Here is an 18,382-nt window from a genome sequence, read left to right as displayed (position 1 = left end):
TCGTCCATCAGCAGCTCAGCATCTCATTCAGTTTTTCATGTCATTTTCATAAGGCAAACTACGAAACAGAAGTTACTTTCATGTTTGAGAACTGGGATTAGTTGGCAGCTACATACGAGTATGTATTTGTTATGCAGTATGAATTCACACAGACCAGGTTGCTCAAGCAGTGCTGGGAGCAGTAAAGTCATTCATCTCAGCTGGAAGTCCAATATTACCTGGGGTAGCAGATGCTGTGGGGTTATCCACAGCATCCACGGGATGTTTCCTCCACATCCCCATAAAGAACAGCAAAGTGCACCAATGGTTCATAGGAACAACATTTTATTTCTATAGAACATGATGTAGAAAAACCAACAGACTTGTTGGCTTACAAAGCAAAACGTGTAAGTAAACATTATTTCAGACTTCAAGAACGTCGCCAATTGAACACACTGGCAGGTTTACTTTCCTGTTTGGCCAAATGCAGCATTTCACAGACTGCTTTTCCCAGCTGACTCTTTGTTTGCGGTACATTAAAGTAAGTTCTGGTGCTTGGGATATCCAGCCCACTTTCCCCATCCAATACAGCAGGAAAGACACAAACACGCCACTTAAATTAAAGAAAGAAAACATGGAGTAAGTGGAATCCGAGACTGCAAAAATATATACAAGCATCTGCCTTTTTCCTGAACTAAACATTTCAACCATAAAAATATTCAACAGCTGTACCCTATAGAACTAGGGCTAAGGCTATGTCAATTAGAACTGCTTTGTGTTTTTAAAATACAGGGCTGAAAGCCTTTTGGGTGATATTTATACATCCACGGCATGTCTAGGTTCCCTACGTGAATCATAAATCATTATGCAGAACACAAACTAGTTGTCTTAGCTTAATCTTGCATTATCCTGTTTAATTTCACCTCTCCTGTAAATATGTTAGATAACTAGATTTCACTGTCAGAATTAACATAAACAGAATATTCATAAGGCTTTTTTCTTCTCCTTCTGAGCTGTATACGGTAAAATACCCATCCAGTGCTTTGGAATAGGCAGATCTTCCTCCTAGTAAAACTGTGAAGCAAGGATAGCTTTCACCGCCAGCGAGAAGGTTTCTGAAAGTGCTCGATAGAAATCCAGAGTTTACATGGATAAAACCTCAGGATAACATCCATTTACTTACACGCAACTATTGTTAAATAATCCAAGTCAAGTCTACTTTACTATGAAGTTGCAACAAGCAGAAAAAGCAAAGAAGAACATCACGCTGAGTTCACATTCTTCAAGGTGCAAATCCCAGCTATTCCTGCCCAAAACCTTCTGTTTCTTCAGTTGCAAATAACAGCTTTTCCTTCAGCTGCTCATAATTCCTATAGGCTGGAAGGTCCAAGCGATTGAAACTGAAAACAAAGAGAAACCTTAAGTATTGAACAACAGTTTAAACCACCAAATATCCATTAGGAACACAGGCATATGAACTGTCCTGTTCAGAAGGAAAACTGCATTTGTACCCTCTAAAACACCTGTATCTTGACATGCACTTGTCTATGAAAGTGAGAGTTAAAGCACAACAAGCACCTGAGCAGCGATAACTTTCCAGAACTGGCAATGTATTTAGTAACAAGTCTCACCTAATCTCTCTTCTGTATCTGAAACTTAAAATCTGAGCATCTTCACAAAGCACCAGCGTAACTGAGAAACTGAGCAGAAGCTACATTTTCTCCAGCCAAGAGGGAGCATGAGCATGGCTATTTATTTTCATTGCCAAGATCGAGCGTGGTGATAATGAAAGATCAATCCCAAACTCTTTAAAAAAAGGACAACCTTAAGTACTAAAAGTAGCTTTACATTTTTAGTGGTGTGCAGATCCATGGCATTTACAATGGAATCAGCTCCACAACAAAACTGCTTTTCAGAAGTTCAGCTATTACTCAGCAGAGCTTACTGCCATAGCCCAGTGCTTTGCTTTCACACAGTCTCAGACACTTCCATATCACACCCACTTCCTAAAATCTCAAAGTAGATTTCCATCCATAAGAACAGAACCACAGCAGAGTTTGATCCTTCGTACTTACCAGGTGTGACTTCCAGGTAACCAGTTTTCCTTCCCAACTTCCTCAATGCAAAATTTTTGGGGTCTGTTGCTCCCTGTACAAAAATCAAACAATGAATTCTTAGGTCTAACTGCCCGTGTATACCAGTAGGTAATACATGACAACAGCGCGTGAAAACAAGACTATAACTACTTGCAGAGCACAAAGACATTTGTCTTTCACTACATCCCTCTGAAGAAATCCACGTAGTGAAATGCATAAATATGAAGCGGTTTTTAAAGAAACTCAACCACTGAATCACATCGTTGGTTTGGTACTGGAAGGAATCTCTGGAGTTTATCTAGTCCTGCCACTCTGATCAACCAAGGATACCCAGAGCAGGCTGCCCTGCCAGGACCACGTCCAAACCATGGATCAAGTCACTGATGCAAGGCGTGTTCACATTCCATCCATCCCTTTTTCTATCACAGCTCTACCAATATGCAAGACTCAGATTCCATATAAATTCATTAAAAAATACCCTTAAACACACAGCTTGGTCCTTATTAAGAAAAAAGGAAATAACATGAGCATAAAATGCATTAAAGAGGGCTCGTTACCCGTGAGGTCAGCAAATCCTCCTACTGGTAATCTGCACGTTCCAGTAACAAACTGTAGAAATCTCATTCTCTTCTCATTATCTATTTATTTCCCAAACTGAAAAATAATAATTAACATTGATGTCAAGTTTAATATTGAAATGTTCACTTCCCCATCCCCCATGGGGCAGCTGGATTAGCAGTTATCATTTACATTTACATGCTACTTATCTGTTGAGTAATTCTGACTATTGCTCATTAAGCTGTTGCTGTGTTCTTGTGTGGAAAAAAGAAGTCTACAAACCTGCCAGAACCACAATATCTGTCTGCAGGTTCTGCTATCATGCCGGAAGATTGTATTGCCTCTGCCAGTCATTCAGATCAATTTCTTGAATTCCACACAGGAGCACCTTTAGGGAAGAAAAATTTCATAAACATGGAAACTACAAGCTACTACTTTGCTTCTACAGCAAGACTATTGTACTGAAATACTACTGTACTTCAAAGCACCCACAATCACAGAACGCTTGGTTTTAATATTAAACTCTTAAACTTCCACAGCAAATAATAACATCTGTGGCAACAAAGAAGATACACCAGTCATGAAAACGAATGCATTTAGACATACAAACCATACTTTCTCATTGCCTAACCGTACCATTCTGTGCTAGAAATACGATGTTCTGCTGCAGAGTATAATTTGGAGAGACCAAAAGCAGCTATAACCTGGTCCACTCTGTAATTTGACCATCCGCTGATATTTGGTTCTTATCTCCCTTGCTTTCCAGTCACTCACTCTTTAGACACACGCAAATCACATTGTCAAGGACTACAAAAACACTGTCAGCCAAAAAATTTATGCTGGCAGAATCTTAACGTTAGAAATGTGTCTAAGTTGGTTGCAAAGAAGAAAATGAAAACACAGTAACCAAATACTACCTGATACATAAGGCTTCTCTCACACATCCTGAAAACAGAACCACTAGCCTTAATGAACTCTGCTCTTCAGACTCTGACTGAAATTCAAGTATTACGTGTAGCAGCCTGGATCTGGCAATAGTCAAAGAATCCTTTACCTCCAGCTCCTTAGCATCAAAGGACCGCAGATACTGCTGGGGCAGAATTTCATTGAAGCCTTCAAAAGAAGCTTGTGTCTGTTCCTCAGCGCCTCAGGAAAGTCTCCATTCTGCTACCAGCCTGGAAAAGACACAGAAGGATCATTTAAAACGGGCTACGCTAACCCAAGTTCATCTTTGTTAGTTTGTTTTGAAATGAACCGTAAGCTGTGTTAAGAAAAATGATGGAAAGTTCTGGGGATAGAGCAGTGTGTAACTGTATTCTAATTGTGTTCCCAACCTTCACCCTGCACAAACAATTTTAAGTTAAAACCCTATGTTTCCAACCACTCAACTATGGAAAGCATTTTAGGCTCCAGCAGAAGGCAGCATCTACTCACTGTTGATATTAATGAGAGCACAGGAGTCCCTTGCTAGCCGGAGGAAGAAAAAAATGCAGAGCTGTATTCATCTAATATGTTCCATATTTGTTTCTGTTAATCACGAAACTTTGCTCTGTGGTAGAAACTCCACTCTCCATTAAGAAAAGGGAAAAAAGCAGGCAGGAGACCCAAAGAACCTGAACCCAGGGAGAAGCAGATATTATGCTGAATTCAAGCCTAACCTGTCAGGAGAACTGGAATCGAAAGCAGAGATGAAACTCTGGGGAACGCAACACAGGACACAGAGTGTGACAAAAGAACATTGCTTAAGCTGCAATCTGAGCTCTCCATGGCTTCCTCAAAACCAGAAGAGAAAGGTCTTCTGCAGGTACTCCCTCCTCTCTATCCCAGTGAGTATTTGGCACAACTGCCAATGCCAATACGTTCCTTCTGCAAATGTCGCCGTTTCTGTGAAACCTTTCCAGATGTCTCATGACTAAAGCAATTTCTACTCCCTCATTCCTCAAACCCTTCCCACACAAAAGCCTTCATAGATCAGATGGTAAGAAAGAGGGAATTCTACGGCCACAGCAATAAAGCGCGCAGAAAGCCCATCTGTTGCAGACAGAGGAGTGAGCCATACTTAACCAACACTGCTTCAGCGCACGCTTACAGTAAGGCACACCTACCTTGCGCTGGCCACGCACGAAGCTCATGACGCAGCTCCAGACTGCTCTCCTGGGGCCCAGCTTCATTTCACGGCCACTCACGCTCTGCTGCTGGACATTCTGCAACGGAAAAGCCACCGGATGCAAATCCCATCCCTCGCAGATGGCATCAGACCTCTGCTCTCATGGCAGTCACCACCGCCCTGCCCTGGGCAGCGCTTCCACTGCCCTTGCTCCTGCCACAAGACACCAACGTCTGCTTCTAACGTGGCTCCACCATGGTATCCTGTATGCAATAGAAAAACACACGGAGGCTGCCAGCCACTGCAACACGCGCGCTGTGAAACCCCTGGCACTGCTGAGTCCCAAGAGCAGATGAGAGAAGTGTTTGCCTGCCATGGACGGGCTGCAGCAGGATTGAATCCTGCCTTCGAATCGGGACACCCCCAGGGAGAGCCTCCCTGGGGACCCGAAGACTTAAATGGAGGCAAGGTAACACTTTGCTATAGAAAGGGAAAGGGGAACTTCACAGAAACCAAGACAAAGGGTAACTGTGGATAGTTTACATTTAAAAGTGCAGGGATAGGGGGAATTACAGACACTTAGTCAAAATAAAACCAGAGAAGAGGGCACTAAAGATAAGAAGAAATTGTCCGGAGACCTCTGACAAGAAGAAGGATTAGATACCCCTGGGCAAGATGATGCTGACATGGGAGAACGAGAACAGCAGATAACACCAAGAAGAAAACAGAAGAAGAATTTCACCCGAAAACAACGGCAAGGGTCGCAGGGAATGGGGTCAGAGGGAATGAGGGAATGGGGTCATAGGGAATGTAATGAATATTCAATCAAACTGAGGAGGAGACTATTGATTATGTATTAGCTTAACCTATATCTGTAACACACTTTTCTCCTTACGCTGTGCATGTTTGGAGGAGCTATCCCCCTTGCACCCGGCGCTGCGCAACGCTGGAATAAACATACCTGCTTTATAACCCATCTCTGCATTATAGAGTTTGATTCCGCAAGTCATCTTCCTGCCGCACAGCCCAGCACGGCCGGAGCCGCACCACACGATCCGGGCCGGGGCCGGCTCAGGCTCTGCCTCCAGGCTTTTGGGGCCGGCCGGGTGACTCCGCAGCACAGCAAGACCGTGGAGCCGCCCGGGAGCCGCCTCTGGGTGCCGGCAGCGCCGCAAGCTCCTCCCCCGACAGCCCCTCCGTGCCCCCGCACCGAGGCCCGACCCCGTTCGCAGCACAGAGCCCGCTCCTCCCGGCCCCGCTCATGGCCGCCATGGCCCGGAAGTGCTCTCTGCCACCTGCAGGAAGCACTTCCTGTCACTGGCACTGGCACTGTCACGTGGCTCAGGCCGGGCTGGGGCCTGGTGGGGGGGGGGCGGCTGCAAGAAAAGGACCCAAAATTCACGTCTCATTTCGTGTCTTTCCTCTCGCTTTCCCTCCTTTACATTCCCATTCCCTTCCTTCCTTCCTCGCCCTCGTCCCCTTCCCTTCACCACCTCCCTGTGTCCATTCCAGTGCCTGGCCACCTGTTCTGACCAGTAATACCTCGTAGTTTCCAGCCTGAATCTCCCCTGTCGCAGCTTGAAGCCATTCCCTCGGGTCCTATCATTAATTACATGAGAGAAGAGGCTGAGCCCCAGCTCACTACAGCCTCCCTTCAGGAAGTTAGAGAGAGCAATGAGGTCTCCCCTGAGCCTCCTCTTCTCCAGGCTGAACAATCCCAGCTCCCTCAGCCGCTCCTCATACGGCCTGTGCTCCAGACCCCTCACCAGCTTTGTTGCCCTCCTCTGAGCACGTTCCAGGGCCTCCATGTCTTCCTTGCACTGAGGGGCCCAAAACTGAACACAGCACTCGAGCTGCGGCCTCATCAGTGCTGAGAACAGGGGGACAATCACCTCTCTGCTCCTGCTGGCAACACTGTTTCTGATGCAGGCCAGGATGCAGTTGGCCTTCTTATTATACAGCAAAGGAATCTCCTGAAAAGGAAACCAGAATATCTGGCAACATGAAACAAAGTTCGGATTCATAAAAGACTGGCAGCAAGGCCTGAATCTCTTGTGTAATCTGCTCTTGATTTATCACATTAGCACTAGGTGGAATGCAGAAGCTTCCTGAGACGTGATAATCAAAACCTAGTCCAATGCCTTAAAAAAAGCCTTTAAGAGATTACTCCTCCTTGTCTGTTTAAAATAAACTTAGGTAATACAAAAGGTTAGAAAATTTTTGGACAGCTCCCCAGGGCCGGGCTTTGGAAGGCCGTATTGACGAGAGTCAATCAAGCTCCGGCTGCAGGCGTATATGTGTGTGCCAGTTCTTTAACACAGTAGGAATCACAACTTGCTGCATGATCAAAATTCTACATGTGCTACTCCTGAACCCCAGTTACTTCCAACGGTGTTAAATTACCCCTGATCTCAAAGCAGAACAAAATAAGAAAATGCCACACCACTAGTGAATACATAAAAACAAACAACTCCTTGGGCCTCAAGGGGAGGCTGATGCACAGGCCACGGCTGCCAGCGTGCAGCTGGGCTTCCCAGGGCAAACAGCAACACACGGTGCATCAGAAGCTGAAGGAGCCCTCAGGGAAGAGAGGCCAACTCAAGGGGCTGAGCACGGGACACTCTTCTTCCTTGTGGGCTGCTTCCCCTCCTCTGGTTTCTTTCTGTCGGACCTCAGAGAGTAAGGAGATGCTCACAGCCTGTCACCAGCACTTACAGGTTGGCTGAAAGGCCACAGGTTGGGAAGACAGACAAGGAAACGTAGGAAAACGTTCACAGTGTCAAGGGAGAGATGTGAAGCCGACCGCTTCATCACCCTGCGATTGCCAGCCCGAGCGAGGGACGTTCTGACCAGCTACTGAAAGAGGCAGCACCAGGTTTAGAAAGTTCGCTTCAAGTTTATTGCGTACAAAAGGACTCGGCTTCTATTTATTACCCCACCCACACCCCAAAATGAAACCCCAGTGCCCAGGATTTCCGCTTAGCAATCAGTCACTCAGCCTCCAGTCAGACCCAAGGAGAAGCCTGACCATGGGGCTACGTCACCTCCTCCCTCTCCAGTCCCAGCCAGCCCTATTCCAGCCTAACCCTACACCAGGCCTGGACCTCAAGAGACACACCCTGAAGGAACACAGCATCTCCAGCTCTTGCCATACACCAAGTCCTGCCTATGTGAAGCCCTCTTTGCTTCTAACACAGCACAAGCCCTTCCTGTCCAGTTCACTTCCATCATCTCCACCGTCCATGACAGGGAAAGCACGGCTCTGCCGGTAAACTGGACTGTTCAGTAAGCTGCCTTTGGTGCCACCTCCGAGGAAGAGCTGCAGGTGGTTCTGCTGTCCTTTGTAGCTTCTTGCTCAGGCCATCATCCTTGCTTTCTGCTTTCCTTCTCAGCTTTCTTCCTCAGCTGAGCAGCACTTGCCTTGCCTCGGCTTTCTTCATTCTTTCCCAAGTCTCAGACCACAAACTCTCCGAGTCCTACAAGAATCAATTCAGAAACGCTCAGGGAACCTTCTCAGCTAACAACTGGTTGGCGGCTCGCTTTGGGAGCTCAAGTCACCCTCCTGGGCACACTGGGCTGCCAGAACTGGGAACCGCCTTCCTGACAGTCGGGCACACAAGAATCTCCACCCCTGTCTCGTTCCCCAAATCCCACACAAACCACAGCCTAAACCCCTTTCCTGCAAGGTGGTCCCTGCCCGGGCAGGTGGACCCTCTGCCTGGCAGCTCATAGGGCGCAGCAGCAGCCGCAGGATAAGACGAGCTGGCACCTCCAGGCTGCTGGCAACAGCTACAGATGGTTCCCTCCCAGCCAGTTGCCCGTGCCTTTCTCCCAGCCCATGAGAGCACCACTTACTGCCTCTGGGGACTTGAAAACTGGCAGCATGATGGCCAGCACAGAGAAGCTGCAAAACGGCTCCGTAGAAGAGTCCGTGGCGCAGCATGTTCTTCATTAGCATGGGCTCAGGGATCTCAGGTGGCCAGAAATGCAGTTCAGCAGCCATAGCACAGACAGCCTGCTGCTCTACTGCTCTCACGGAGGCTGCCTGCTGTGAGGGGGGAAAAAGAGGCATCATTACTCTCAGGCACTGTGATGGAGTTACTTCCTGCTAGAAACATTTCCAGGCTGACTTAGAGAAGTGTGCTGAAGCTTGGTCACCTTGGGTTACCGACCCAAGAACAAAGAGGGACATCAAACTTGCATTTCAGTTGCCCTTTAGCGCCCGCCTCGGAGAAGAGCCCTCAGCCTTCAGTATTGCTGCACTTACAGGTGAGGGGAAGAGAAGCAAGAGGACGGGTGGGTGTCAAAGAAGGGAAAATTTACCAGGCAAGAATAAACCTATCCCTGAGCTCCATCACACACATGTGAATACTGCCTTACTAATATGAACAATAACATCATTCACACAGCTAAATTTACTCACATTCATGTACCTGGTTGTGGACATGTTCGAGGCCTCGCTGCTGCTGTGCTGTTCAACACCGGCCACAGCAATAAAGCGCGCAGAAAGCCCATCTGTTGCAGACAGAGGAATGAGCCGTGCTTAACCAACACTGCTTCAGCGCACGCTTACAGTAAGGCACACCTACCTTGCGCTGGTCATGCAGGATGTTTGTGACGCAGCTCCAGACTGCTCTCCTGAGGCCCAGCTTCATTTCACGGCCACTCACACTCTGCTGCTGGACATTCTGCAATGGAAAAGCCACCGGATGCAAATCCCATCCCTCGCAGATGGCATCAGACCTCTGCTCTCATGGCAGTCGCATTCACAGCTCCGGGGGAGAAAGCAGACATGTGCTTACCGAGCGAGCGCTGTTTGCTGCCAGCTGCTGGTAGGAACCCACGCCCAACCCTACAGTACCAACAGTAACCTATGCCTAACTCTACTATGGGAACAACAATCTACTCCTAACACTACAGCAAGAACAGGAACCTACTCCGAACAGGAAAACAACAACTCCTAACACTAAACCTACTCCTAAGCCTACTCCTAACAGTAAAACATGAACAAAAACTTATGCCTAACTCGAAAACATGAACAACAACCTACACCTAACTCTAAAACTAAACTTAACCAAAAAAACAACAAGAAAAACTGGGTAAAGATGGGACTGGGGGCCCACAGGACGTGGCTGCAGAAGAAGCCCGAAGGAGGAGCAGATGTTACAAAAAATGCCACCCAGCTAATGCCGGGGGCAGGGGCCGAGCAGCGGGTAAGGGGCTCAGTGCCTGGACCAGCCACGGTGGAGCTGCAATGGTGCCAACGCGGGGCCTGGCACGGTGGTGTGGTGCCAGGCCAGCTATGCCGCGGGCGGATCCACCTCCATGGGCTCCTCTGGAGGTGGATCCACCTCCATGGGCTCCTCTGGAGGAGGATCCACCTCCATGGGCTCCACATGGTTGCTCGTCACCAGGCTGGTGCAGGCGCGATGGAACTGGGCTCTCTTACCCCTCCTCTGCCTGGTGGTCATGGCGGGCCCCCTCCTCCTTCTCAGTCCTAGGGCCCCCAGCTCCATCCTCCCGCATGAAACAGGGGAAACTTCCACCCTCTTCCTCTTTGCAGCTGACATGGCTGTTAACTGCCACAACTGTCAGAGGCGACTGCATTGCGCACGGCAGCGGTGACCAAGGTGACGTGGTGAGGGTTCTAAAATGGCGGCCGCACTGCTGGCACTGGTGTTCCACATAGGATGAGGAGGGGGCTGGTAATAGCAGGACAAGGGGAAACTGATTTAAGTTGAAAGAGGGAAGATTTAGGTTGGATATTAGGGGGAAAGGTTGTTTACTAGGAGAGTGGTTAGGCCCTGGAACAGGCTGCCCAGGGAGGTTGTGGGTGCCCCGTCCTTGGAGGTGTTCAGGGTCAGGTTGGACAGGGCCCTGGGCAACCTGATCTAGTAAAGGTGTATGTTTGGTAGCCCTGCCAGGCAGGGGGGTTGGTTCTTCATGATCCTTGAGGTCCCTTCCAACCCGGGTCATTCTGTGATTCTGTGATACTGGTGTGTGGCTGTTTGTCCCAGCGCGCTGACCTTTTGTCTTCAGGTTCACCAACAAGACTGTAACTGATTTATGGAGGAGGCAAGTGATGGGTGCTACTGTGTGACAATCAACATCACTTTGTGGACATTTGAAAGCACCTTCCTCCAGAGCTGTTCACCTCCAGAAGAGGGTGCTCAGAAGTGTTTACTGGCAGAAGATCTGGCTCCAGATTGGTATGGGAAAACTGGGGAATGATACCATCGTGTCCTGTGAAGAACAGGAAGCAGGTGGGCATCCCTGCTCCCTCTTGTCTGCTGGCAAGGCCCAGAAGATGAGATCCCAGAGCCAGAAGCTGCCATTCCAAGGAGAGCTGACTCAACCATTTTGGATTTGAGCTGTCACACCAAGGAGAGCTGACTGAACCACGTTGGACTTATTTGTAAGTTTATACTATCATTGGAAACTGTTGCCGTGGTCACAGTCATCGTTAGCGGAACAACAACTCCTGATGACCCACCACTACTGAAGATCAATGACTGAACTACAAAACACGCCAGATCCATGGTGGTGACTCTCTCTCCCTCTTGCTTCCTATGAAGACTCCTTGATTCTATTTCCTATATTTTCTATTGCCCGCCTTCCCTTCCTAATCACCCTAAATCGTAATAGCGTCCATCCTCCAACATTTGAACCATGCCCAGGCATACATGTATGGACCTCCTCTCCTTCCTATAAATTGGAGCAGGACAGAGAACCACAAGGATTGTCAGCTCCCAAGTCATACAAGTATTGCACACAACACAGATTACTTCATCTGTTGGCCCCGCTGTCTCTGCATACCACCAAGCGAGGACCTGCAGTGCCCAGGCGACACGATGTGCCTGGCAGTGCAAAGCCAGCCCACGTGTGTGCAGATGGCAAGGAGCGTGTGGCACTGTGCACCGACAGCCCTTGCCTGCCCAGGACTGCGTGTGGAGGGCGTTCCCCACTGCAGCCCTGCCCAACAGTCAGTAGGGGTGTGCGCCCATGATGGCAGTAATGAACAAACTGCTGCTTCACAAAGATCTTGGCCTGATTAGAAATCTTTGAGTAGTGCTGTTACAGCAGACAGAATGTGATAAGCGCAAGTAGTCTCCTGTACTTCACATCCTTGCTACTTTGTTCTGGGTGTTGTCACTGAGCAGCGTCTAACACAAGTTCTGCCCTGGTCAGCTGGCTGCCTTAGCTTGAGCCCTGATGGCAACGCCGTGACGTGATGTTAGTATTGCTGTTTTCTCCTCGTCAGAATACTCTGCCTTTTGAAGGAAGCAGCTTCTTGGTTATTTTGTTTTGTTGTTGAATTTTATTGAATTGATTTACAATATCTATATTCCGTATAGTTATAGATGTTTTGAATATGATCATGTGTGGTGCTGAGATTTTTTATAGAAAAGCTATACTCAGTTCAGAAGGTGGAATAAGGATGTTAAAGAAAGAAGCCCCTGTTGTGTTGACCAGTGATGATGCTCCCACCCCCTGACCAATGGTGGAGAGGAGCATGAAGAGAGAGGTGGTGCTGGGGGGATCTTGGGGCTTCTGGGCCTGTCATACTTCTCCCAGGCAGAGGTTTTACAGGTGTTGCATGATGCCCCCAAGCTGACCCCGTGGGCGGGGGGGCACTCCCACATCCTGAAGGATGGTGGAGAGGAGCGGGAGGGCAGAGTTGGTGCTGTGGGGGGCTGGGAGCTGTGGGGCCTGGTATGCTTTCCCCTGGCTGTAGTTTTCTGGGTGTCGGATGATGCCCTCAAACTGACACCCTGTGGGGGCTGCTCCAGCCTCCTGAAGGATGGTGGAGGGAAGTGGGAGGTTGGTGACAGTTCCTGGGGGGTGCAGGGGACTGCTGGGCCAGTTGGCTTCCCCCAGGCAATGGTCGTCCGTCTGTTGGATGATGTCCCCAGGTCTATACTCTGCTGTGGTCTCTTCCATCCCCTAATGGATGGTGGAGGGGAGGGTGAGGGCAGAGATGGTGCTGGGGGCTGACGGGCCTCTCAAGCTTCCCCCAGGCGGTGGCTGCCCCCAGGTGATGCTCTGAGGGAGCCACTGCCAACCCCTGAAGGATGGTGGTGGGGGACAGGAGGGTGGTGTTGATGCCTGGGGGCAGCTGGGCCTGCCACTCATCTGCCAGGGTGCTGCTGTTTGGGTGCCAGCCGATGACTGCAAGCTTCCAAACCAGGTGGGTCCCTCCTGTCCCCTGAAAGAGGTGTTGATGCCCAGGGTGGATAGGGGCTGCTGGGCCTGATGTACTTCCCGGGGGCCACGGAGCCTGGGCTGGTGGGCTACAGGGGCCGTAGTGGGGGCAGTTGAGCCCGACAGCCGTCAGGCCTGGCAGGGGCCGCTCTGGTGGTGCTCTGCGGCTGCTGGGCTGGTCGTTGTTGGTGCCCTGTCTTTCTGTCCACCGCCTTGAGGCAAGGAAGTTGTTCGTTGAGGTGAGCAAGCCATCTTTCCAAGTACCACTTCCTGCAGGCAGTATTCTCGTCTGCAGCAGCTGCAGCAAGGTGCCTGCAGAGAAAGAAACATGCTGAGGGCACAGGAGAACCCCCTGCTCTCCTTCCTCACAGTGCATGGTAGAGCCACCCTCAGCTCCCGGCCTGTCTCAGGCCCAGCAGTAAGAACATGCAGCAGGAATGGCTCAGCCAGTTAAAACATCTGACAGCATCAATCTCAGACAGTGTTAGGCAACAACTAACTGGCTTCTCTATGCTGCTTTACCTAGAAATGCCTCCTGGCTCACAGGAGCCCTATAGTAAAGAGGGGGGCAGGATGGGGTTGGGGGTGAACAAGAACTCACTGGTTTATCTGCCTCCGTTGCTTGATAAGACGATAGCATGAAAACATTGCCATCGGCGTGGTAACGAAGATAACCGCACCGAATCCCAGGCAGTACTTCCTGATAAAATTATCTACTGCGGCATTTGCATGTTCCTCACCATCCACACCTGGAAAATAATGTGGATCTGTTTCACCAGCTGCTGCTTTGAGTGACATGGACAAGAACAACCACAGGAAGGATCCTGCTCCGGGCTGCTGTTGTGCCTGGTGGCTCAGGGGAAGCACAGCAAGCTCTGGAATGCGGGGTCTGTGCACAGGAGGTACTATGGAGGGTCCTGTTTCCTCTCCTTATCTACTGAATGTGGTTCTGGTGGCCTAGTTCCCAAAAGGACAAAGTTCCTAAGTCCCTGGGAACTGGCTGCAGTGGGAGGGGAGCAACCTCTAACCACGAAGCCACTATGAGCGGCCCTTACCTGGAGTGACAGTTGCTGTCTGCATGGCCTCTTTTACTCTCAGAGGGACAGTCAATGTGCGAACTCTGCCGTTTTGAAATGTAAGCCAGCGCATAGGTGCTCCACCTGTCTCTTTAGAAAGGAGGTAAGAGAGTGGGACTGTAAGTAACTGCTTCTCATCAGGAAGATGGTACAGTTTCTCCACATGTATTTCTAGAAATTCAGCTTCACAAGTCTTTCAGGGAACAGACGGAAATACACCTACCACGTGCTTTGTCTTTCTTGATTTTCATTAGCAGAGAGGGCAGTGTCTGCAAATATTTTCCTCTTTCCAGGGCCTCTTTCTGTTTCTCAGGACCTAAACAGAAAGCATTAAGATAACTTTCAGACAAACAAGGTATTAAACTGAATGGTCTTTTCAGTGCAGCCAGTAACGACAACAGCCACCCCTGGGATGCCTGTGGGGTTCCAGCACAACTAAGGATTTAGCACGGCCTTCCCTGGAGGCACTTCTGCAACTAAAGAATGAGAACTTTTCACCACACACTACAACTTACATAAATGCATAACAGCATCACTGAATGGGACCAGGGCATTGTGCGAGGGCAGGACACACACACACAGGTGTGCATTCTCACTCACACCTGCAGACATGCCTGGCTGACATTAGGACTGTGAGCTGCCATCTCTCAAAGGAACTAAAATCTCATGACGTACCCATTCGAATCGCTGGGGCTTCTGTCCTGGAGCTCAGCTGGGAAACTGGATGCCATTCAACTCCACTAGGAGCTGTCAACAAACACAGACAGAGCAGCTCCTGTCAGACACCTGTTTAGACTGGAATGACAGCACTGCTCCACAGCACTCTCCTCTCCCTGCCACACAGAAGCATCTGGCAAATAGTTGTTGGGTGCCTGCAGTGGTACCGTGACAGTCCAAAAAGGAGCCGTGTGCAGAACTGCCTGGAGAAGGGAAGGGGATGGAAAAGAAAGGGCAAGATCTAAAGGCCCTTTCCTGTGGGATTGCCCTGAGGCTCACAGGCTGGATTGTGCTGAGGCTTTGGCAAGGCATTGCTTATAGGCACAGCCGTAATCAAGCATCCATGAGAAACATCTCCTGGTGTTGATGCCTGGGGGCAGCCAGGCCTGCCACTCATGTGCCAGGGTGCTGCTGTTTGGGTGCCATGGTATGCTGTAATTCCTCTCTTCCTTAGGGACCCGCAGTGACTGGAAGGGGCTCAGGTGATGACATGGCACCCAGACCTGGGTCAAAAGTTGCAAAGCTGCAGAGAGGCCAGGTGGGCAGTTGGCTGGCACTCAGCAGCTTTCCAGATACTCTCTCCAGGCCATGTAAAACAATCTTCAGAGAAGGCATAGAAGAACATTTGGCCCCTCAAGGTTTTCTTAGTGGGGAGATCTCTGATGTACAGAGACAAAGTCAACGGGATGCTGGGAGCATGCAGCACCCAAGAAACAGTGACTACCCAAGCTTCTCATGGAGAAGAAATCACCAGGCAGTGAAAAGATGAACCCCCCCCTGAACTTCCACAGCCAAATATGAGCAAAGATCATGAGATGAAGACTGGTGACTTACCTCTGGCATCCACCCCAGGCTCAGGGACACGACTTTGCTTTGGAAAAGCATCAAAGGGGCCTGCAGGCACAAGAGTGATCAGACACAGGTGAGGAGAGCTTCCACTGCGCACAGGGGTCTGCTTTGTTTTTTTTTTCCTGCAGTGACATGTGAGGACTGGCTGCAGGTCAGGGAATGACATGGCCCAAACAGCAAAGGAATAGGAGCAAAGACTGGCAAGGGCCGCCTTCCCACTGAAATGTGACAATTCTCCAAGTAAAGAAATACTCATGACTGATCTGTGTATGACCTTCAGAGCACAAAGACACTTGAAAGACCTTTGGAGGTCCTTATGTACCCAAATAAGCTATTACAGCACTAATTTTTCTACCTCCGAAGAAACAGACACTCACAACTTACCTCGGAGTTTCCTCTGAGGCACAAAAGCAGTCTCCATCCAGTCGTCTGGAGCAGTACCAATGTCATCATCTAGAATAAAGAACAGAAGAGGGATGTTCCCATTGCATGTTGTGATCTTCCTCTCCCTTAGTGACAAGGAAGGGGCCAGGTAACGGGATGGGAGACTCAGGCCGTGATTGCCAAAGCTATAGAGGTGCCACGGTGACCTGGAGCCTGGCACTCAGCAGCTTTACAAATGCTCCCTCCTGGCAACGTGCAGCACCCCTCTTGGACCACGTGGAAGAGCATACAAAGAAAAGGTGCCTGAACTCATCTGGGCTACAGCTGGGGGTCTCTGTTGGGAACCGGGATTTTTCTATGGGGAGCATCAGGCAGCTGGAGCAGAAACGCTCATGCTTTTCCCAGCACACATCTTACGAGGTCTCCCCTAGGACACCCCCAGGATGAAGAGCATGCTCCAGCCATCCAGCGGCAGAGCCGTGGGAGCACAGGGCTTCCTCATGCCCTTGCCCAGCTCCTGTGGTGCTGCCTGTCTCCCCTCTCCAACACACCCCCCATCGAAGGCAGCCCTAGGGCAACACGGCACAGAGCCACTGGAACCAGAACCTGGGCTTCTCACCCTCAGTTCTGCTCATTTTTTACCCATCTCTGCCCACCCACCTGCTTCTGCTGCTCGCCACGGAGCAGCACAAGTCTCCTGACAACACATGGCTATTAGTACGAGGAGGAAGGCAAGGCAGGTGGGGGCCGAGGCCCCCAGAACTCGTGCCATGCTGCTACCACCACCGCTACAGCCACAACGAGTGCTGCTACTGGGGCACAGAACTCCTAGGGCACGCAGCTGGGCATTGTGACCTCATTGTGACAAGGCAGCTATGCGGCAGGGCATAGTGACCTCACATCCCCAGGCTGCAGGCTGGGCCTCCCCATGGGCTGCTCCTCCTGTGCAGCAGGGCTGCATAGAGTGGGTGCTTGTGGCACCCCTTAGTGGGTGAGTGCCAGTCTGCTGGGGAAGAATTACTGGGAGCGTGTCCCGCTGGGCAGATCTGTTCCACCGCAAGGACCAGGCTCCCCCTGGGCTTGCTATGGACGCTGTCCCTGTGGCTGAGGCTTCCCAGTCATGTAGAGCAGCAGGAGACCATGGCAGATATTTTCACATTTACATTGTGGAAATATAGAATTGTGGAATGGTTTGGGTGGGAAGGGACATTAAAGACCCAGAGACGCTGTCAAAAGATAAAGAAAATCGATTCAGTGTTGTTTTTACTGCTTCATGCAAATCAAAAGATTGCGTTTTGTCTTTTAATGCCCAAAAAATCTATTTCTTCAGTGACATTATATTTGTTGTCACAGACTCTAACAAAAATGCAAACTGAGCTTTATCTGTAGCATCAATATTTTAGTATTTCATATCTTGAATTTGACAGTTCCCTCCCAGCCAGTTGCCTGTGCCTTTCTCTCAGCCCATGAGAGCACCACTTACTGCCTCTGGGGACTTGGAAACTGGCAGCATGATGACCAGCACACACACAAACTGCAAAACGGCTCCATAGAAGAGTCCGTGGCGCAGCATGTTCTCCATTAGCGTGGGCTCAGGGATCTAAGGTGGCCAGAAATGCAGTTCAGCAGCCATAGCGCAGACAGCTGCTGCTCCACTGCTCTCACAGAGGCTGTCTGCTGTAAGGGGGGAAAAAGAGGCATCGTTACTCTCAGGCACTGCAAAGGGGTTAATATTAAACTCTCAAACTTTCACAGCAAATAATAACATCCGCTCACAAAGAAAATGTGGAGAGGCCACAAAAGAGAAAAACCAGTCATTAAAATCTTTGTATTTAGACATTCAAACTAAATGGAGCCCTTGCTCCTGCCACAAGACACCAACGTCTGCTTCTAACGCGGCTCCACCATGGGATCCTGTATGCAATAGAAAAACACATGGAGGCTGCCAGCCACTGCAACACGTGCGCTGTGAAACCCCTGGCACTGCTGAGTCCCAAGAGCAGATGAGAGAAGCGTTTGCCTGCCATGGACGGGCTGTGGTGGGATTGAATCCTGCCTTCGAATCGGGACACCCCCAGGGAGAGCCTCCTGGGGACCCAAAGACTTACGGCAGCGCCAACACAGCAGGCAGAAACGCGACGTGCTCCTGACTGCCCGCACTGTTCAAAGCTCCCTCCCTCTCCCTCTCCCTCCCTCCGCCCTATGAAGGCAGCCCTTCAAAGCAACCAACACTTGAAAAAAAACTTAAACTCAGTTAACCTGGACAGTGTTACCCAGGGTTGTGAGAACAGCTTAATGATATCTGAGAACCGGTCAACTCGTGAGCCTGAGACCTGGGATCCTCCATCCTAGGGTGGAACTTTACTGGAGCATGTGGATGCCACAGCAACAAAAGGGCTGTGTATAATAGACTG

The 18,382-nt window shown here is 49.8% G+C and overlaps 1 protein-coding gene and 2 long non-coding RNA genes across 7 annotated transcripts; all 3 read right to left on the bottom strand.

Moving 5' to 3' along the window:
• Positions 1 to 307: 307 nt before the first annotated feature.
• Positions 308 to 6,007, bottom strand: LOC146752909 (uncharacterized). Of its 5 annotated transcripts, XR_014940351.1 has the most exons (7): positions 4,739 to 6,007; positions 3,688 to 3,808; positions 2,916 to 3,021; positions 2,633 to 2,729; positions 2,055 to 2,127; positions 1,163 to 1,379; positions 308 to 592 (listed from the first exon to the last, which is right to left on the bottom strand). It is a non-coding gene; the product is annotated as an uncharacterized LOC146752909 (long non-coding RNA). The 5 variants fall into 5 exon arrangements; XR_014940352.1 differs by lacking the exon at positions 1,163 to 1,379; XR_014940355.1 differs by lacking the exon at positions 2,916 to 3,021.
• A 2,186-nt stretch (positions 6,008 to 8,193) lies between these two features.
• On the bottom strand, positions 8,194 to 9,716 carry LOC146752908 (protein MANBAL-like). Its single transcript, XM_085531032.1, has 3 exons — positions 9,330 to 9,716; positions 8,401 to 8,788; positions 8,194 to 8,216 (listed from the first exon to the last, which is right to left on the bottom strand). Exons 1-3 carry the CDS (start codon positions 9,393 to 9,395, stop codon positions 8,194 to 8,196), a joined length of 477 nt encoding a protein of 158 aa, XP_085387158.1. The 5' UTR covers positions 9,396 to 9,716.
• A 4,059-nt stretch (positions 9,717 to 13,775) lies between these two features.
• Positions 13,776 to 16,531, bottom strand: LOC146752907 (uncharacterized). Its single transcript, XR_014940262.1, has 4 exons — positions 15,969 to 16,531; positions 15,570 to 15,629; positions 14,694 to 14,765; positions 13,776 to 14,334 (listed from the first exon to the last, which is right to left on the bottom strand). It is a non-coding gene; the product is annotated as an uncharacterized LOC146752907 (long non-coding RNA).
• Between the last annotated feature and the right edge of the window lie 1,851 nt (positions 16,532 to 18,382).

Source organism: Coturnix japonica, unplaced genomic scaffold, assembly GCF_054131305.1.
Source record: "Coturnix japonica strain WE unplaced genomic scaffold, WE-NBRP24 Scf040, whole genome shotgun sequence".
In the NCBI taxonomy this organism is placed as follows: domain Eukaryota; kingdom Metazoa; phylum Chordata; class Aves; order Galliformes; family Phasianidae; genus Coturnix; species Coturnix japonica.
Note: the sequence above shows the minus strand (reverse complement) of the source record. Positions and strands in the feature narration are given on the sequence as shown.